A 21,527-nucleotide genomic window follows, 5' to 3' on the forward strand; every position below is an offset into this window, starting at 1 on the left:
ACTGACGGTGCACAGGGTCATTTTCACGTGGAGCGGCCCACATGGCCACGGGAGCCGCTGATATCACGCTCGCAAGCAAACATGACATCACGCATGCATTGTATTCCTCTCTTCTTACATTTTCATCTGAGAAAGTGAATTCAAATGAAGCAACCGATACGGAGGTTGTGGCGTCTCCAGTAAGTGATTTGTATTCTGCAAACAGAAGGTGGAAACCGATCTTGATGCGTTGTTTGTCACAGTTATGGTCGACGGCATCATTATCGCAGCGTGCCGCCTGGGTCTATCCAGTCAGGAGGTACAGGAGGCATCATTAGTAATGATAACAAGGCCGTCAATAGTGACGTGAACTGTCTCAGGGTCAGGCTCTGTGCAGAGAGGAGCACTCTCAGTCTAACTGTTGCAGGGAAGCGCTGTCAACTGTTACTAAATACACAAAAATCCTTTTCTATCCAAATCAAGATGATACTTGTCGGGTTTTTTTTGCACATGAACACCGATCTGTGGACACCCTGACACCACCTCAGCAGCACCTGCACACAGTCAGCTCATCAAGCAGTGATTGGATGCAGGCTGCAGTAAATACCACCTCTCTGTTGGATGAGCATGCAGAGCAAGTAGCTTCAGGTTGGTTGGGCTTCTGTTGCTTTGACTGGGCTGCATGCTTTGGCACACAGAAATGGCTTGTGGAGTTTGTTTGGGGTAAGTTTGTGCGTCTTGTTCAGATGTGTGTCGCGTTGACCCGTTGCCGAGGCTGACCTCGCTGTGTCGTTTCCTGACCAGGATCTTGCTGGTTTTAGTTAAAGCAGAGCATGTATGCTGTTCAAGTGCTACGGAAGGTGAGCAGCACACAAAATGTGTTGTAGTGTAATAGTGCTGCCACAGTGGACTCATTACTCTTTGTTTGTCTTACAGCTCAGCAACACGGCAACACATATGTTGGCTTCGTGCAGCAGGGTGGGAGGTTACGAACATTTGGCGTCGGTCATCCCCAGAATGGATTCAGACAGGCCTCAGTCCAGAGAAGTAGCCTCAACACGGAGACCCCGGTTAACGGTGGTTATCATCATGGACATTCCACTAGTAGCTACACGCAAACTATGTCACAACCAGCCCAGAGTTTAGTGAGAATAGTGCAGAGCAACTTGTTGTCACAACCTAATTGGCAATTGACGGACTTGGAATGGGTTAAATCTCAAAAGCCAGGGCCTGACGTTTCTACAGTAGTAAGTGGAGGTTCTTTAAGTAAGGGCATTCAAAAGCAAAGTGACCTTACTGTTCTGGACCAGGAAAGCACTGTGCGAGTCCAGAAGGGTACACCGCGTACTAGCAAGTATCTGAGCAGCTCTGTTTCTATTCAGAGTCCTTCTAGGGAAGGATACTTCATCTTATCCTCCATCCAACAGCCTGTTTCTCAGAAACCTGTGCCTGCCTACAGTGGGCAGGGAGGCTGGTCCTCTATGAAGTCTTCCACTCTGTTCGATGCAGATGCTCCTGCATCACAGAGCCACTCCGCAACATCAGCTAGAGCCCCTGGTAGAAGAGCGTCTCCTCGTACCTCTAAACCCATAAGCAGAAAAAAACCCAAGCAGGCTGGAAGCGTCTACAAGAGTAGATTATTTCCTGTGACTGAAGAATACACCCAACACGAGTACCAGCCGTCTCCCACTTCCAACGCGGTGTCAAGTCCAGCCTACAACCAAAACGGTTTTAAGCCACGCAGTCTGGTGGTTCCCTCTAAACGGGTGCAGAGCTACAAATCTAGCTACGCTCCTGTTGAGCAGAACCCGAGTGGTACAAGAGAGAAATATGCCCCAACCAGGACCTACAACATCCCTGAACACTTGGGCGGCTTTGCGATCAGGCGGTTAAAGGAGCCCATCAACCAGAGGGAAGCGGGCGTCCAGACACCAGATCAGAGCTCCACGTCTTGGCAGCAGATGGGATCTTATGAGCCACAAGGCCAGACTTCATCAGGGAAACTAGCAAGTGAGTATTTGAACATTGCTTTCTGTTTGATGCTCAAGCCTGTTTTCTAACTGCCTTTCTACCACTAGGTGCAGACAATGTCTACGGATGAATAGTGTTTTGAAATAAATTTAATAATTTAGATCCTGTCTTGTGTTGAATTCCCCTCTGTGTTGCTGGTAAAGTCAAAACTTGAATGATGTAGAGTTGGGGCCATCTAGTGTGGAAACGATTTGCTGCATGGTGGCCTCTTGGCAAAATACCACAAGATTAAAGTTGCCTCAATCTAATGCCATGGTCTAGGATTCATTTTTAATGTAAATCATTTGTTTCAAATTGGGGGGGGGGGGGTCTGTTCATGGTCTGATGCCTGCATCATTCAAAAAAGTGACATTTGAGCTGCAAAGAAGTTGTTTCAGGGGCTCCAAATTGGAGAGTAAAAATGTGAAGGCATTTTATAGAGGACTGATCTACACAATTGTCACACAAAATAGTAATTCACTGGCTGAATCCATACAGTAAATGGATGGAAACATAAGGTTTTCTACTTCATACTCATGTGTTTGAGCTGTACTGCTGGAAATGTTGGGCCTCCCCCAAAGGAGCAGTAAGTGCAACTTTGAATTTGGAGAAAAGCTGGAATGCAACAAAGTAAAACCTTTAACTTCCTGTAGGGACGGGAACGACCTGTCCACTGCAACACCTTTTCACCAAAGGGCAATCGACACTTGTGTGGTTGTCATTCAGCAGCTGTAGATGACGGGAGATTCAGACAGATTTTAAATCCCAGGACTTGGCTAAAAGCCTCTTGGGACTGCAGCTCCACTTCTGAATACGAAGTCTGAAAATTGAGATCTTATTCAGGGACGCCTGTTAATGTCCATTATGTTTCTGAAATATCTTTCAAATTCTTATCGAAGGAAAAGGGTTATTACAGTGACGTTTGATAAAGTTGGATGAATACATTGAAGAAGAACCAAATCTCTTTACATGGTCTAGACATCCTTTTGTTGTAGAGGGCAACTAATTTTATCCAATAAACCCAGTTGGTATTACAAATAACTGAAATCTTGACTATTTTACAGTATCTGCTCAGATTGTGAAAACTACCATGTTGGATTGAGCTGCATGGAATAAAAATATTAAAATTGAACTATAGTTTAACTATATCAGCTTGAAAATGTTCAAATGTGTGTCAGTCCTAACGATGGACTGACATGGTGACGTAAAGCCTCACACAATCTCCATCTTCTCCTGTCCTCACCTGATCATCTTGGTTACCATGGAAACGCTGGGTATACAGCAGGAACTGTGAGTCTCATCCTCAGCACTTGGGTCATGCAGGTGTCTCCATATATTTACTGGCAAGAAGACGTGTATATGAATACAACAGTTAACTGAAATTGATAAAAACAAAATAATATGTCATGAACTATTGTCATACCTTTTATTACTGGTCATTGCTACAATCGTGTCAGTTTCAGCCATTGACACCTGAGTGGGGAAAAAGTTTCTCATTAAAGCTTAAAAAAAAAATGCATTTTATTATGAAATAGTCTGAGGTAACGCTTTGCATGTGTCACTGAACTTTCTGTGATTGATCAAAAACGCAGCAGCAAAATGGTCATCATTGGTGTTTTCTACCAGCAGATCAGTTTGATATATTAAGAGAGTGATGAAACAAGAAGGAGCAGCCACAGAGACACACCTCTGACTCCTCAGTGGTAACCAATCTCTACCACTGTGCCCTTTTGTGATCGACTAGTGAAGTGGAAGAGAATATACAATACACCCACACACACAGGCAAAAAATATCAATCTAAATATTTGATCAGGGTTCCTGTCATTCACATACAGTATTTTGTTTTGCTTGCTGCCCTCAAAATTCTGCCAAAGACCTGTAGAGTCGAACTACCTTGGACGTTGCCACCAGATTCTTCCTCTTGGCCGATCTGACCACTCACCACTACCATCTGTTTCCTCATTATCATCAACATGATTGTCCTCAACATCACTTTCAACCCATGATTCATTCTCATTTTCAGAGGAAAGAAGTGGGAAGCTAACTATGTCATATCCTCCAAGTGCTCTTGCTGCTGGTTAAATACATTCATTTCAGCATATTTATAATCCTATAAATGCAATAAAATGACCATCAGAAAGCCTGGAGGGCCCTCTTGTGGTGGACCTGGGATGTTAATCGGAATGCAGAATCGTTGGATGTGGTGGGAATGAAAAGTCAGCCCTTTATCCTTAATGATTTACTTTTGCTTATTCATGTGGGTAAAGTATATTTTAATGAACCCAATTTTTGGCTTTGGTTTTGCTTAATGCTTGGTTTTACTTAACGAGCTGATTAGAGACAAATGTTTGCTTTGTTTATATGATGCATTTTTTTCCCTTTGTTCACTCATTATTCCCTATCTGTCTCTATTGCTAGTTATCGATTTTTACTTTGTTCTTCATTTATTATTTCTATTCCAGGTTAGATATTACTTTAATTTACCCACAGTGGAATAAATTGCAATCGTAGTACGATGCTGCAACATCAATTAAGTACATTTTTCTGTTTTAACTTTTCACAACAATATTTTGTCAATAACAACTTCCGCCTCAAACAAATCCGAGAACAATAGACATTTTTTATCACTATGTGCTGAAACTCACCCAATAAGACCCTATTTATATCCATTTACGTGTAATAACCGTGTGTCCGCACAGTTCCTGAAGCTTGTCGTGGTTTCACCAGACTCACCGCAATCAAATGTTGACTAATTAGTTGGTAGCAGCTAATTTTCAACTCAGACCACAATGCGCTGATTTGGTTACGACACCACGTTCTGACGTCGTGACGTTTGCTCCTAACGCTTGGTCGTACCGTCTCCATGGTGATGAAGGACCGTGCATCAGAAGCATATTTTCAGTAAACCCAACCGACCTCCCACAAACATGTAAAAACTGTTTTCAGTGACATATTAATAATTTACTGAATTTCTTCTTCTTCTTCTTCTTCTTCTTCTTCTTCTAATGTAGTGGAGTTTTAATGACAAACCTTCACTTTTAGGTCCAGTGTGTGTAAATAAACTCTTTAGTCTTTATCTAGATTTCTGTGTCAATTTTTGTTGAAAATTGTCAAGTGTCTTCCGCATTTTTAGCTAGTTTACTGTTATTTTTCCGAAAAGAAACAATTTTGTTATGACTGTGCTGCAGCGACACGCTGTACTTTGTTGCTCTGACCAGATGAGGGCGCATATCCCCATACCACATTTCAATTCCAAAAAAAACAAATCGTTTTTTCCTTTTTGTCCACCCTGGTCTTCTTGATTCTTTAACACACATTTTGCATTTCAAACTGCATACGTAAGGTTTCCACGGATGTGTATCAGATGTGGCCACTTGCATTATGGGAAATGGGAAAGGATCCAGTGTTGATTCATCTAAATCTGAATGGCCTGGCAGCCGCAGCTTTGATTTTGATAAATATACCCGTCTTTGACTTGAGCTGTGCTTTGCTCTTCTGACCAGACGAGGGCGTCATGTTTCCAGAAAGAATAGAAAGAGGAGTCTGCTGAAAAGGAATACATGCTACAAAACAAAATACTACCAATAAACAATATATATTGAAGACAGAATGTCTGTAAACCTTAAGAAAAATTAGATGTGAGACAAAAGCACAATACAGGACTCACATGCTCAATTGATGTTTATTTTATTTTACTGGATAATATTTATTTTTATTTAGTTTTAATCCAATCTCATTTTACCTTTCTTTTTTCTTGTGGTTTTTAAGAGTGTTTCTTTTATGTGCAACTAAGCTACTGTGACCAAGTAATTTCCCTCATGGATCATTAAAGTCTAAGTTTATTTAGAAACATAATCTTCCTCTAGTACCTGAGGATTGTAGACATTTATTTATTGATTTAAATAGAAAGTCCAGTGTTGGTGGACTAATTTAGAGCCAGTAAAGTCCGCCACTAATAACTGTCTGAAATCAATTTGTGAGGAGCTGGATAGTGCTGATGCTGCAGTGAATCCTGAGTGATCCACGCTGCCAGGACCACAGTATGTTGGAAGTATCTCTAGATGAGTGGGACGGGGCTTTGGGAGATTTGTTAGGTGCTTTGTTGATGCGATTATAACGGCTTTAGAAACCATTTAGAGGCCCGGAAAATCTTTGGCAGCGCGCGCTTACTACTGGCTGCCACGACTGTTTGTCACGGCTCATTCAAAAGAAATCTATGACAGATGTGTTTACGCCTCGGTGAGCTTCAGGTGTCGGTGCGCAGATGAAATTCGCGGCACGGAGTCGTGAGTGTGCGAGTGAAAGTGGAACCGATGGTGGTTTTAAGGGCACCTGGAGAGCTCCGTGGCTCTCTGGACAGATGTGGCCCGTGGATTCCTCAGATCACGCTCACATCATGCAGCTGCAGATGCTGTGTCCCATTAAAACTCCATGTGTGTTAGAAGCTAATTATAAATTAGTGACATAATGCTTTTTACAATGAGAGTAGTGGAAAGGTTGCTTCTAAGTTAAAAGTGTCGTTTCAATTTCAAGGGGGGGCTGTTAACAGTCCTAAAACACTAGTGAAAACACATTGATTCATTCTTCGTGAATGTCGTGGTATTTAGCAATGATCATCAGTTGCGTTACTTCCTTCCTGATTGGCTTTTAGCACAAATTGAACATTAGTCATGGAGGGGATTTAGTGCAGGACTGTTAGAATGCATTCACTAGTGTACCTAATGAACTGGCAAGTGAGCATATGTACAACTCAGACAAGTTAAAGCAAATGTTTGCTATACTATCAGTCTCCCGTCCTACTCTTCTGGATGAGAACTTCATCTGAACATTTCAATTTTAGCTTCCATTTTTAGTTTATTCTGTTAAAGGAGTGTTTCCACAAACTGATTTTAGTTCATTTGGGTCACCTGGTGTTAACCGGACGGCCTGATTTGAATTAAAGATCCAGCTAGAAAAGTTACATTTCACGCTGGAGGTGTAGTTTTTGTTTTGTTTTTTCTCCTACAAAACAGAGCGTTTCCAGGGGATGCTGAAGAGTTGAATCATGGGAAATGTAGGAGAATCTGTGAGACTATCAAGTACAATGCTAAACTGGTGGTGTGACCATTTACAGGACTGAATTGAATATTATCATCATAGTCCACGTTTTAGCTCTGGGATTCATCCAGAAGTCAGATTTATTTCAGGAGATCCATTAAGTCGGCAAAAGTCAAAGAAAGTGACTTAACTTTCTATTCGTGTCCGTCTAAAAAGAGATCTTGATCTCAGTGAGAGTTCTTGAATAAGTGAAACTGCAAGAAGCAGAAGCAGCCTTTGAAAATTCACTCGGAGCCACATTTAGCCTCGGCCCACCGTTTTGTTTTTACAGATGCTGTTTGGACTCTCCGGTGAGGACGGTAGTGGGAATGCAGATTTCAAAAGTCCATCATGCTGTCTCTGCTGGGGCTAAATACACGTTTTGCCTTTCAAATGAATCCTTAAGCATTTCTTCAGTCAGCTGTTTATTAGTCTGTCTTGTGACCCATCTCCAAAGTAAACGCAGATTGCGTCGAAACATTAAACGAAATCAAGATTCTGGCGAGAAGAGCAGTTCATTTTTTTTTCGACTTTATCCTCCGTAAATGAGAGCTCCTGGCTTATCTGCACGTATGGAGCTCTTCTTACCTGTTCCTGTTTGCCACTAATGTGAATATATATATATGTAAATATCAGCATGTGTGATCCAGAGACAAGGACAGCCTTGCAGCTCGGGGGTGAGATGTCAATCGATGCAGGGATGGGGAGACATGGCTGTGCATTTGATGAGCAGCGTACTCCACGGAGCGCAGCTCAACCCAGGCCTCCGCCTCCATGTGTAAATTTCAAAACCATCAGCAAAACACGCCGCTCGCCGCTTTAGACGCATCACATTGCCTCGGTGCAAGCGAAGTGCGAGGCAAATGAAACATTCAGGACTCTATTTACTGCTGCCTCGGCCACAAGTGAGAGGGAACAGGAAATAAATCCACAGCAAACGTCTTACGAAGATTTAATGTACATTTATTCTTAACACGTGGAACATATAGTATAAAGATTTCATACTGAATAAATGATATTCATTAAGCCAAAAAAAGGAAAAAAGAGGAATTTACATCAAGTTTTTAGCTACATCATCTGAAATACAAATATGCAGAATCCGCATCACTGGAAAAAAAAAAATAAAAATAAACAAAATAAACAAAATTGAACTGGTTTCTTCATCAAGGTCTAGTTTGTCATTATACGAAGGAGCTCAAATGGAACATGATTCTTGTTAATATTCTCTACACCCAGACCGGAGACAAACTGAAACTTGAAGATGTCGGGGCGGCGTTGGACAGCAGCTGAACGCCTCCCCCCTCCCCCAGAGCGCGGTGCGAGCGGGGCGAGGCGCCGGGGTAACGGAGAGGGCGGGCGTCAAGTAATCACGTGGCAATACTTGACGAGGGGAAGGGGGGAAACTTGTAATCGTCAAAGATTAAAAACGGTGAAGAGCAACAGAAGTTGAGAAAGAGAGAAGTGTAATGTACAACATCATATATACACTGCAGCTTGGACTGCATCTAGAGTTGAGGACCAGTCCTAAAGAGGTGACTTTTTAATATAAGGGTCAAGTCATACAATCAAGGGACAAAGAGAAGAGGTCGGGGTGTTGTAGGTTCACCATACTTTGGGGGGAAAGCCGTTTTCTCTCTCGACGTTAACTAAAACTGTTTTTAAAAACTACAGTTTGCTGCCAAGCCAGCGTATCTCAGTGTGAAACAGTATTATTACAGTATGTTTACAGTTTTTAAGGTGTACAGTACAGAAAAAGTCCTACAATCTACTGCACAGGCCTCCCATGACAGATGTCTGTTCACAGCCAATAATGTGGTTCCTGTGGGGCTGAGTATATAGCATCCAAAGTTACAGCAATTATACCACACCACAGTCCGTGAGTCTATGTAGCCTCCAAACATGAACCATAATATTGTTTAGTCTGTGCCCTCTTCCCCCTGCCGACCCCCCGAGGGAGGAAGCGAGCACACGTATCCCCCAAACTCACTGTAAACGAGACAGCAACTTTGGTTACAGTTTTTCTTTTTTTTTTTTTTCCGGAGATTTTTTTCTTTTCATTAAAAAACAAGTCCTGTCCACAGGCCAGCGCGCTCTGTCCTACGCCTGGGTCCCAAGTCTGCTCTTCTTTGCCAGTATCTTTCCATTCCAGACGTTTAAAATCCACGGCTACTTCATGATATTCCTTCCTTTAGTGAGAAGCAGGGGCAGAAAAGACAGTGGAATCCGAGGTGATTTTGCATAAATTAAAAAAAGAAAAAAAAAAAAAAAAGAAAAAAAGAAGGACAGTCAGTTTTGCTCTTTTCACTCATGCGCAACAGACACTCACACACGCACACAAAAAAGGGGGGCTGAATGGGAACGGAAAGAGGCAAAGCTGAAACCTCCCCACGGCTGTCATGACTGGCCGATCAGAAACAGTACGTCACAGATTACTTGGGACACCAGAGAGTTCATAAGTGGGGACACCGAGATGTCCAGTAGCCGCGACTCGTACAAAGTGAACTCAGAGTGGTTTTCTTCTACCTTAGCTAGGGCGTGCAAGGCCCGGGCCGCCCGCCGCATCATGTCCACACTAGTAGGTTCAAACTGGGGCCCGCCCTGCATTTGTAGCAGGGAGCTCTGGCTCTGCTGGTACTGGGTGGCTGCTAAGCTATCCTCCAGGAAGCCCAGCAGGTTACCCACGCTGGCTTTCTGCACGGCGATAGCCCGCGCGGCCAGGCTGTCGCCCTGGGCTAAGTTAGCTAGCAGGACGACCGCCATTTCTCGGCAGACGGCCACCTTGCGCTCGCCGACCAGACGGACGAGCGAGCCGTAGAGCTTCTCCAAGCGGCTGAACGGTGGCGTTGCCAGAATGAGGTCGACATTGTTGTCCTGGATGCTGAGCTTGCTGAGGGTCTCGAGGACCAGTCTCTGGGGTGAAAGGGAGCCATGGGGCCCCAGTGTGGGGAAGGGGTCCAAGGCCTCTGCTGAAGGGCAGACGGCCCAGTGGAGCAGGCCATCCAGCAGCGGCAGACATATACTCTCCGGGTAGATAGAAAGGTCTAGCTGGCCCGAGATGTTTGCCAGAGTGACCAAACAGTTCTCCCGTAACACCTCTAGGCAGTCCCACCACCACTCGTCCCGCTCACAGCTCACGCCTTCGTCCTCCTCTTCTTCCTTTTCGTAGGTGACCGGCGCCTGCTTGCGCTCCGGGTGCCTGTGGTGGAGCAGCACCAGACGGCCCAACAGCAGCAGGAGGCCCGGGTGTTTCGACATCTCCTGGTCGTTCCCAGGGACGAAGGAGAGGCTCCGCACTATGTTAGAAATGCAGATGCAGCGTCGAGCGAGTGAGTCCTGCCAGTCCGACAGAGTGCTGAGCGGCGTCTCGTCCTTGCTGTGAGGTTCATCTTCCAGGATCTTGATGTTGCGGCGGCTCTGGACATCAGGGTTGATGCTGAACAGGAACTTGCCATTCTCCTTCTGCTCCTCAGCGCCGCCGCGAACCACTTCCTCCGTGACTGATCCTGGGCGGGCAGATAGTACGTCATCAATGGTGGCAGTAACCGGTGCGCCGATGGGAAGAGGAGGAGGGACCTTCTCCGCTGGAGACTTTTGAGGCTCAGAAGACTGGGGCTGCTGCTGTTGAGCCTTGTCCTCCCCGTTGGACTTTGATTTCTCTTGATTTTCTGTTGCAGTCCCAGCCACCTGAACCTTCTTGCGGCCCTCGGTGGATGGCGCCGTGCGTTTCCGCTGCTTGATGAGGTCCATCCGGCTCTCGAAGTGGGTCTGGATGTGCTCAGTAGTGTCGCCACCACCAATGCTCCAGTGTATGAGGCCACTGTCAAAGCTTTGCCGCTGCCCAAGCTTGGACGAGTGATTTAACAGGAAGGGATTCTTCTTACGCACTACCTTGATGGGGAGTTTATCAAATTTGCTAGCCTGCTTGGGCTTCTCCGAGTGGAGGTTGGGGTCCCGGGAGGACCCTGAGGTAGAGGTATTGGTCTCCTTGGCAGAGGACTCCCTTTCCTTCTCCTCTTCCTCATCCTCTGAGGACTTATCTTTCAGGGAACTCTCCTCCTCCTCATTTTTCACCTGGACCAGTGAGGAGGTATTGAGATTAGATTTTGTTTCCTCTGCCTCTTCGTCCTCCTCATCCTCCTCCTCTGTATCCATGTCCTCGCCCTCAGGCATAGGCATGTCATCATCAGAGTCCTCAGCTGCATTGGGGTCTATTAGGGTGCGCTGGCCTGGGTCTCCTACTTCGTACTCCTTTAAGATGCCAAAGATTTCGATGAGGCAGCGTCTGAAGTACTCCACCACCAGCTCCAGGAATCCAGGTAGCTGAGAAACCAGAAAAGAATGTCACCAAATCAGTCCTGAACTAACCTCAACCCCTCACAACAAGCCATTTTGGTGTATTGATGCAAACAAATGCGAGCAACTTACCTGGCATAGGTTAAAAGTAGTAATGCTATTGTCATCGTAGAGTAAAATGTTGATGGTATCCAAGGCCCAGGTACTTTCAGCTAATAAGCCTGACTTTAGTGACATCATTACTCTCCAAGCCTCAGGAGTGCCTGTGAAGATAAAAAAAAAACAGAATGAATATGAGCCAAAACTGTCCTGATCAATTATTACCCTCATCAATGCATCATCTGTTTGATTTAAGTCTCTAGTACTTATGCTACCTAAGTGACCTGTCACAAAGCTCAGTGAGGAGTATCAAATAACAACGCCTGATCAAGCAGGGTAACTGTCATCTGTACTTTGCTCGAGGCCGTGTATGCACGTCTTTAACTTTGAGCCGAGGATAAAAAAAATATATACCAATGTCTTTCATGGTGAGCCGCCTGCGGGGTTTAAGATGGGGTTGTGAAGCCTCCACAGAGCCAGGAGGGAAGGCCACATCTCGCCGAATCATGGGCTGCTGCACAGGGGCCTGGCCAATATGTGAGGCAGGAACAGGAGGCCCGGCCTTCTGCACCTTGATGCCAGGATGCATGTAGGGGGACTTGCTAGGGGACGTCCTGCTTTCCATCGACCGGGGCATGGGTGCTGGGCTCGACACCTGAGGAATGTGATTCTGGGAGGTCTGGTAGGTGGAGGGCAGGGGTCTGGTCATGGGTGGTCCAGAGCCAGCGGGGCCGAACGGTGGCTGCCGCTGGTTGACGTGGCCGGGCCACTGTCCTTCATGGTTCATGCGTTGGTCTGATGGCATCATCTCCTCTGAGCGGTTCATGCCATGGTAGCTGGGACCCTGGCCTGCCACAGGAGGCCCCTGTCGGCTTGGGTAGTTGGGGTAGCCCATCTCATTGCGGCCCTGCCACATTGGACCCTGGGGGCCATCTGGACCTGAAGGCATGGCGCTTGGCATCATCTGGGGAGGCATTGGAGACTGGGCGTTGGGGCCTGCAGATGCTGGCCCTCTCTCTCGTCCAAAAGGGAAAGGGAACTGATTCTGTGGGCCTGGTGGTCTTCGCTCGCCACCGGGGTATGCATTGTACTGATTATACATGTCTTGCTGGCCCTGGGGCCCCGACGACTGTGGTCCTGGCTGCTGCTGACCACTGTAAGGAACGTTGTAGATTTCTGGCTCGTGGCGCTTGGCTGGAGGACCATATCCTCCTTCTACAGGACGCTTGTAGTTCTGTTAGGGGACAACAGTCAACAATGTACTTTTCATCTTGTGTTCAATCAGTGGGAAACTGCATCTCTAACACAAAGATACGTTTAATTAGTTAAATGTAACAAAGAATCATGACTCAATTTAGGCACTGAAAATGCTGAACAAAATGTTCTTACCGGCTGCTGCTGTGGATACATTCCTGGCTGCTGATTTGGGTATGGGCCACCAGGGGGAGCTCCTTGGCCAGGGTACTGATTTGTGTAGGAGTCATGCCTGAAAACAATAACAAAAGTTCACATCATTAAATCAGTCAGTGGATGCATATACAGTTTTATTACGAAACTCAGAGTTATATAAGTTGCCAGTCATGATTCTAACTACTACCTCTCTCCGTTTATCAAAGCACAGATCAATCCCTGCAATGAATGGTACTGACCGTTGCTGTGGTGGAGGGCGGCTGGGTGAGTACATCCCTGTGTCAGCTCCAGAAGGCATCATGTTTGGCTGAGGAGCTCCTGGTCCCATGTTGCCGTCAGGACCCATGCCTGGCTCCTGTCTGTAAACCCAACAAAAAGCACTAATCAGTTGATGTGAGTTATAACACAGATCAGTTTAATAGTACAGTCCTGAGTACAGTTTATCGATAAATAAACTGTCCTAAACCCTCAAGTTCAGGAAGGCCCGCCTAGGGAAAAGTCTGATCCCTGCAGCAATAGCTGCCTTGAACAGCAGGCCACGCTGATCTGTCTGCCCACTACGCCACTGTTGTTGTTTTTGTTGGTTGCTGCTGTTGCTGCTGTTAGGGTGGTTGTACAGTCAGTGAAGACTGACCGATAAAATCAATCAATCAATCAAATATGATTAGAAAGTCTCACCCACCACTTCAAGAATAACTATGAAGTTCAAGCTTACCTTCGGTCATATCCATATGGGTACTGTTGCCTCTGGCTCATTTGCATGTTGCCCATTGGACCTGGTGGGCCTCTGTTATACTGTTCTCCCATTCCACTGTTGGGGCCTGGAGGCATGAACTGTTCTCCAGCTTGAAAAAGAGAAAAAACAGATTATTCTTACTTTCAGCTCTAACAGAACTCCTACAGGCTCTGATTAAACAGCTCTGCCAGTGCTTACCTTTCCTCATGCCGCCAAAGGGGTCCTTTGTGGATTCGTAGGGACCCATTCGAGCCATCATCTCTGGGCCACCCATCCCTGGCTGGTAGCCCTGAGAGTTGGGAGTCATGGCGTTCCTTCTGGAAAATGCTGGGTCTCCGCCATCAGCAAAGGGGTCCTGCAGATTAACACTACTCCTGTGGGAGGACAGGTGGCCTGTTACTAAAATATCCTTTTATTCATGGATTATTTTTTTTATTTTAAACATTTCATGTCTCCATACATTCAAAACTCTGTTCATGAGTGTTCTATTGATGCCGATTTTGATCTTCCAAAACTAAAATACACAATTTAACAGTTTTAATAGTGCTAGTTCTCTGGTTAAAATGTTTTATTCCTTAATGAGGTTGATTTTTGTGAGAAATACAATAATGTGGTTTCTAAATCGTACCTCACGCCTGGCATTGGAGGCATTTGTGTGTGCGGTGTGGAGGCTGGGGTGGGGGGCTTTAGGTCTCCCCCCTCTGCCATGGAACTACTGGTGGACTGAGGTGTTTGGGGTCCTTGAAGTGATCCAGAACCGGCTGCAAACAAGGATACACACAATGAGTACAGGGCAAACAATAATTCCAGTGAGATAAAAACAGCATCCCCCTGTTCCGCTCTCCGCTCCAAGAAAGAAGATGAGAGTTGATAGTTGACAGGGAGGTGGGATAGTTTTGTGGATAGTCTGAACACTGTAGGGGCTTTTCAGGAGCCCATGCTGCTTTTGGCAATACTAAATCCCATTAAGAAATTCCTGAGCACTGCACCGAGGAACAGAGTTTGTGTCAAGCTGGCTGGCTTTTGAGTGCACAGCCAGCGAAAATGTTGAATCCTCGAGCTCATCGCAGCATGCCAGCCCCTCTAAACCCACGTCCCGTCCTCAACCACTGCTGGTCTCCGGGAGTCATCAGGAAACAACGATCTAAACCCTGACTCTGACAGATTAGTGCCTGGCCTGTGGAGACAGGAGACAGAGAGGTATGTATGTACGGATGTACAAGAGTGACTGACTGTTTGTTTGTGTTTGAGTGTGTGTATGTGTGTGAGAAATAGTGGCGCTCATCCTTAACTTCAGCTCAGGACTTCTCACTATTAGAGAGCCAGTCTGATGAGTCACAGGTTCCCATTCATTAAACCAGCGCACACACACACACACACACACAAAAGCAGGGTCACTGGCAGGTCACATTTATTCACATTTTCTCACATCACTCTCTTGCCTCTTCTAGCTCTCACATGTACACACACATTAACTGGCTCACCCTCCCTCCCTCGCTCCCCCCTCCTCCCTCTGGGCAGGGATTTCCCTCTGCTAAAGATGAAGGGAGGAAAGGGGAGGGGGAGGACTGCGAGTATGAAAAAAAAAAAAAAAAGCATGGTAGAAAGAGAGAGAGGGAGAGAGAGCGAGTCGTGTGACTTTTACACACACGCATACACACGCACACACAAGCCTCTCCCCCCATTCATCATTTCTGGCTCAGTACTAATCTCCAAGGAGTGTTGCCGTGCCACTGTAGCCCTGGGCCAGGCACCAGGCAGCGAGGACACGCCACTGACGGAGCATCACTATCGCCAAATCACCTCCTGCCCCCACGCTGCCGCTCACCCCTCCCCCCCTCCACCCTCATCCCTAACCCTCCCCAGCTCTTCTTTCGTACTAACTAGAGGGCTGATGCCAGCTGACAAGCACCCTGATGTCTCCTGTAACAACAACCCGGCGCTGACTCAGTGCCCTGTGTCTGACAGCCTGGGTCTCGGCCAGACTGAAGGAGCACATGGTCGCTCCTGGTGTGGTTGCTCCTGGCAGCTAGAACAGGAGTCCCTCCAAAACAAACAGCCTCCGAAAGACAACGTGGTCCGGAGAGCCCGCCCCTTCCCGACTACGCCCCCTCCCCCACCACCACCACCACCACCACCACCACCACCTTAACCGCTGCTACGACTGCATGCCACTTCACCGAACCTTCAGAGTTCAATGAAAGATGTGGTGCCGTTATCGTAAAATCAAAGAGGGAAAGACAAATCTTTGGTCCTGTCCAGTGCAAATGCCAGGGAGTGCTCTCCCCAGGCATGTGTTCGACAAACTGTGCAGAGGATGTGGTGCACTTCTGTGAGTTACAGCTACACTGCCCTCATTTACAACTCTTCCAATATCAGCCAAAACAGCAGTGATTTATGGAGGATGGCAGCTCCAACCGGAGATGACAAACGACGGTCTATGATTGGCTTTTAACATTGCAATTAATTGGATACAATAAAACACACGAGTTTATAGGCAGATGATGTGAGGCAAATAGAGCAGGGAGGATGTGATGGATTGCATGGAATCCCCACCGCATCCGAGGGAGAAACGGAAGAGCTTAATTGCGTAGCAGGACAGCAGGAGTCACCTGGGCTGGGAGGTTGGATTTTCGGCTGGTTCTTTTTGGTGTCCGTGTTGAAGAAGTCTGGAGGCGGGTCCTCGCCGCGCTCAATCTTGCACTCGAAGGCGTACAAACACTGGATGTACTGCTTCTTGAGCGAGCTGGCCGCGCTGCTCGACGTGCCCACGTTCAAGTTGGTGGCCAGCTCCCTCCACTTCTTGTTCTTGTTCACCTGGTCGGGTAGGAGAGGAAAGAGCAGGCTCAGCGGGCTGCACGCAACCTCAAAACAATTACGAAGCCGGCTCATCTGATCTGAGATGTTCACCAAAAAAAACGCAGACGTAATTCAAGGCGTACCTGCGTGAGGCCGCCGATTTCTTTGACGGATATGTAGAGTCTGAAGAGATCGAGGGGCTTGCGGCCCACGGCGGGCAGATTGTTCATGCCCATGGCCTTCTCCTCAGCGAAGGCCAGGTATCGGTCCACCCACATCTTCCTCTCAGGCTCTGGGCCCAGCTCGTACAGACGAGTGATCTTCTCATTGGTGATGGTGGAAGAGCTTGACTTCTGCGGGACAGGTGATGGACCGACAATTTGAGATGTAAAAACATATATATCTAATGTGAAATAAGTAGCTTATTTGTTGAAATCTGAACATTTACCTTTTTGGATTCAGGCTTGGGAGTCCCTTCCACTTTGTTGTTTATCTTCTGGGCAGGGTTCATTTTATCCATAGCAAACTCTGAACTTGGAGCCATTCCTGGGTATTAAAGCGTAATGAGAGATCATCAGCGTATAAAAGCACTTTATGGAGGAAAAAAAAAAAACTTGGCCCGCACCCGTAGTGCTGTATACAACCACCTGATAAAGCCTGAAGTGTAACTTTCACTTACCAGGGCTGTTGTTGGGCATGTTCGCTCCCATCGGATAAGGCCCTGGCCCTCCCTGGTTCATCATACCGTGCATGCTGTTCATGCCTGGCCCGTACGGAGAGCCTGCTCCCATCATGCCCTGGGACATGTTAGGGTAGCCGGGTGGTCTAAAGAAGAGAATGCTTGTTTAGAAGGAATATTTGGGAAAATACAAACACAACTCGATAAAAATGAAGAAACCGCTGCACCGTCCCTTATTCTCCTTCTGTTCCGTTACATTTTTTTTCCCACGTCGCCATTTACAGGGCTTATTTTGTAAGATGCATCAATTTACGTCACGCGATTATATCAACTGCCTAGCCCACAAGTGCCGCTCTGTAGGCTGAGCTGGCATCGTGGCTCGGGAGGGATGTGATTCACTGATCATCCTCTCCTCTCTCGGTCTCTCCATTTTTTCCCTCTTCTCTCTCTCATAGGAAAGTGTTTGGGCTACTGCCATCCACTCTGCAGCACACTCAGGCACTAAAACACACAGCGGACCGGCTTGCACGTGGGAAGAACCGATCGTTTTTCATGGTCATACAACCAGCGCACACGAGCAAGGACACGGACGCACACGATCAGCTAAAAGATGAGAAACGCTCTCCGAGCTGGAGACTCTTAACGCAGCGAGCTGTGCTGACCCTCGACAGTCAACCGCTCCCTTGTGTCTCATTGATGCAGCCAAGCAGCTGTGAGCACCCACCTGGTATGTATGGAGTTCGTGGGTCCGTGGTGCATGGAGGGCACGCCATCCTTTCTGTTCATGCCTGGAGGGGGACACATTCCGGACCCCACCTGAGGAGGCATGCCGGCCATGTTGGAGGCCATGGCGGGACCGTAGGGCCGAGCACCCATCTGCCCGGGGCCTATTCTGCCAGGTGGCATGTTTCCGAACGGAGCCCCGCTGCCCTGACCAGGCATGGGGTTCATGGAGCCGCCCATGCCAGGACCGCTGGGGTAGTTGGCGTTGGGCATCCCTGTGTAACCAGGCTGCCTGGGATAACCTGTAAAACGTGTCAGATGTATATTTAGACTCATATCTCAAAGCCGCATTAGTATGCTACCACTGCTTTTAATGACACCCGACTGTGTTTCAGCCTAAAACAACGGCATCTTCTGCTGATTTCTCGACAAAGAGTCTCACCAGTCCGACTCTAAATTTACTCGTGTGCTGCCTGCTCTGACAAGCAGTCTGATGAAGCGGGCTTTATCTGGCCCCCGCTGTTCACTGCTATGAGTCATAGCAGAACTTCTTCAAAGCCCACAGAAACCATCTGAGACTTCAAAGTGAAGTGATAATTTCATAAATACATGAAGTATGAGGAAACTTCAAAGCCTTTTAAAAAAAATTTGGCCCGTACACGAATGGTGGGATGGTCACAGGACAACAACTGTAAACTCATTTAGATACGACTTATAGTATTTGGAGGAAAAAATCTTCATGATGTAACAGGGCACTAGGAGTGCACCACTCTTCACTGCACTCACATTTCTCCTCCACTGTTTAGTTAAACAGTGTAGCGGAGAACACTATCCATTTCTAAGCTGAGGCCTCACCTTGCGGGCCGTACTGGCCCCCCTGAGGGCCGTAGTTTCCCATGGTGTTGTTCTGGGGATAAGGTCCCATCCCACCATGCATCTGGCCTCCCGAAGACTGGCGTGGAGATAAGGCGGAGCCAGGCTGTCCAGGGGACCCATAGGGAGGCATCTGAGGGTTACGCATGTACACTGGAGGAGAGCAAACACAAACGTCATTTGAGATTCAAGAGACGACTTCAGCGTACGCACACACATTGGTGTTGCTCTGCAGTTAAAGCTAATTTACAGTAGAAAAAAAGAAAAAAAAGAACAGTAGTGATCATTACATGTGTAATGTGTAAAACCACCTCATGTTAAAAAAAAAACACAATCACATCTGCTTAATCATCATTAGTGCGTCTATCCTCATTTGACCCGGCACGTCGACAACAAGCATATTCTTATTTAAAGGTACAGCCTGAGGGAATGTTTACAAGACGCAGGAACGCATACAAATGCTGCAAATACAACCCAGTGCTGCTGAAGATGCAGTGCATATCCTTGCTTTGAAATGGACTTAAAGAACCTGGACATTTGCTCAACTCACCCCTGTCCTGGCCCATGCCCGACTGGTTCATGGAAGAGTGCATGATGCTGTCCGACTGGACGCTTGGCGGCCTGGGTGGCATCTGATTACCTGCAGGGCAGCAATGGTAGTGGAGGGGTGTGAGATTACTGGGGAATTCAGTTCAACAATCTTTTTGCAATGTCGATAATAAATCAATCACATCCAAGCTTATGAAATGAAGACTATGAAAGTGTTGGTATCGGCCGCCTGCTACACTGCTCACCACAATGAGTTAACGGCGAGACTGCGACTTCAGTCCCACGTTGGGAGAAACGCAACGTTCCCATCTGGCAAGTTGCTTCATGAATTAGAAATGTAATCTGCTGTATTGAGTTTTGGATTAAAACTCGAATTCTGTCTCCTGTTTTTTTTTTTTTTTTTTTTTAACTCAGTGTTTCAGGTGGAATTCTGACTCAATCCACTGAACATCTGACACAAACAGGGGTTGAAATCATTTTTGTTTGTTAGGTACTTTCAGCAGGTACATGTTTAATATTTAGCAGCCTTTGGCAGGTGAGTCACAATTATTGCCCATTTCACAATGTCACGTTTATATTTGTCATTTTTGCACACTGAAATAATGCTACAGATAATTCTTTTAAATCTTATTTCCTTTATAGTCTAAGTGCTCATAAAATTCCTCCTTGCAAGGCCTTATTCAGAAAACAGAATTTGCGAAGTTGACTTAAATTTAAAAGTGAAACATGTAACAGAAAGAAGCTATGTTTTAGACGTAGGAGGAATATGCAACATGACTTTTTAAGTTAAACGTTTAAACCGTGTTCATTGAGAGCATTTTGCGTTTACCTGGCACGGCAGCAGGAGACAGGGGGCCGGTGCGGGAGGGGGTGACACTGGCGGGGGAGCCCACGGGAGAGGGCGAGGGCCCGCGGATGCCCGGCAGGTGGGGCGAAGTGTGCGGAGAGAAGGGCGACTGGGCCGGGTTACTCTGCTCACCCTGACTGCTGGACACCCCTGAGGTGCTGACGCCCGGGCTCAAGGCCCCCTCTGTACCTGTGGGCAGGTCATCAATGGAGCCAGACAGATCCTGGAGGAAGAAGAGCAACACGACACACAGCGCGTTAATTACGTTTTTAGACATATCGGAGGGAGAAGCTATGAAGCCGTGAGTGTAATTTCTATGATTAGAGTTTGCTTCTGAAAAGTATTTCATAAAATACAGACACACATGGGCTTAGTTAAAGTGTATTAAACTTATACTGCAATATTCTGTGAACTATAATGATGAGGAACTTAGCCTTCAATATTAGCAAGTGTATTATTCTTTCTTCCACAGAGAGAGAGAGAGAGAGAGAGAATTAGCTGATGCCAAAGACGTTTCATTTTTACGGCTTATGGCAAATTTATTCACTGCAAATCAACAAAATGGCAACACTAACTGAAATTTTATTTTACGCACAATTTCAACAGTTTGGAGTAGGTTTGTAGGAACAAGCGTTTAGAAGACGGAAACCATCAGTCAAACAAATAAATCTCTGCCACCCTTAGCCACTGTTTGGCTTACGCGGAAAGAGGGAAATTAAGTCAATACATGATATCAAAGGCAAAACAGTCTGCTAGCGTTAACGTGCCGGTGTGTGTGTGTGTGTGTGTGCGTGTGTGTGTGTGTGCAGGGATGAGAATAAAGCCCAGGTTGGCTCAGACTCAGAAATGTGAAGAAAGCAGCTGCATCTGGAGTAATGTGAATCCTATTCAGCAGAAATAAATACGGGAAATAAATATATTCTGGGTTTTTTTTTTTCCCCCCTCCCTGCACATCTTAGCATGAGGAAGGCACGAGCTTTTTTTTTATTTCAGAGTCATGTCAAAGTCAAGTGAAGTCAACTCAAATGGTCAGCGATGCGTTGCAGCAATCTTTGACTTGGCCGGGGCGTGTCTGTAATTTTCTCATACCAGACTGCCAGGCCCATTATAGCGCACGCATTCTTTTGGGTACAATAACTTCTCTTTCCACCTTTTTAAAAATACTCTACATCACCCCCATAATGCTGATAATGATCCATCTTGGCTAGAAGAGCTCTGTTTGTGTGACTTGCAAAGAGAAAGTGGGGGAGAAAAAAAAAGCAACAAAAAAAAACAAAAAAAAAAGGAAAACGTTTGAAGCAAGTCATCTCGGGAGGCAGTTGAAATAATTGGTGCTGGGCACGGGCTCTGGTGCCATGTGGTGTTGTTATTGAGGCTCGCTGGCTGTGACACAAAGACAGGCAGGCGGGAAGGTAGGGAGGCAGCCGGCGATGATTATGTTTGTGGGAAGGTG

The 21,527-nt window shown here is 46.5% G+C and overlaps 2 protein-coding genes across 2 annotated transcripts in view; one reads left to right on the top strand and one right to left on the bottom strand.

The window, feature by feature from the left end:
* The first annotated feature begins 582 nt into the window (after window positions 1-582).
* On the top strand, window positions 583-2,112 carry LOC125020184. Its single transcript, XM_047605486.1, has 4 exons — window positions 583-702; window positions 784-839; window positions 916-1,989; window positions 2,058-2,112. The coding sequence occupies exons 1-4, from the start codon at window positions 662-664 to the stop codon at window positions 2,078-2,080; spliced, it is 1,194 nt and encodes a 397-aa protein (XP_047461442.1). The 5' UTR covers window positions 583-661; the 3' UTR covers window positions 2,081-2,112.
* Window positions 2,113-8,008: 5,896 nt separating this feature from the next.
* arid1ab (AT rich interactive domain 1Ab (SWI-like)) overlaps window positions 8,009-21,527 on the bottom strand; it is a 49,481-nt gene continuing 35,962 nt past the window's right edge. Inside the window, exons 5-20 of the mRNA XM_047604396.1 lie at window positions 20,057-20,297; window positions 19,229-19,318; window positions 18,661-18,831; window positions 17,807-18,107; window positions 17,083-17,228; window positions 16,852-16,949; window positions 16,547-16,756; window positions 16,217-16,421; window positions 14,233-14,365; window positions 13,803-13,978; window positions 13,584-13,713; window positions 13,108-13,227; window positions 12,848-12,944; window positions 11,873-12,692; window positions 11,492-11,622; window positions 8,009-11,386 (exon numbers count right to left, since the gene is read on the bottom strand). Of these exons, the coding sequence (XP_047460352.1) occupies window positions 9,461-11,386; window positions 11,492-11,622; window positions 11,873-12,692; window positions 12,848-12,944; window positions 13,108-13,227; window positions 13,584-13,713; window positions 13,803-13,978; window positions 14,233-14,365; window positions 16,217-16,421; window positions 16,547-16,756; window positions 16,852-16,949; window positions 17,083-17,228; window positions 17,807-18,107; window positions 18,661-18,831; window positions 19,229-19,318; window positions 20,057-20,297 (4,995 nt within the window). The 3' untranslated portion in view covers window positions 8,009-9,460. The remainder of the gene's footprint in view (window positions 11,387-11,491; window positions 11,623-11,872; window positions 12,693-12,847; window positions 12,945-13,107; window positions 13,228-13,583; window positions 13,714-13,802; window positions 13,979-14,232; window positions 14,366-16,216; window positions 16,422-16,546; window positions 16,757-16,851; window positions 16,950-17,082; window positions 17,229-17,806; window positions 18,108-18,660; window positions 18,832-19,228; window positions 19,319-20,056; window positions 20,298-21,527) is intronic.

This window comes from Mugil cephalus, chromosome 14, assembly GCF_022458985.1.
Source record: "Mugil cephalus isolate CIBA_MC_2020 chromosome 14, CIBA_Mcephalus_1.1, whole genome shotgun sequence".
Classification (NCBI taxonomy): Eukaryota; Metazoa; Chordata; class Actinopteri; order Mugiliformes; family Mugilidae; genus Mugil; species Mugil cephalus.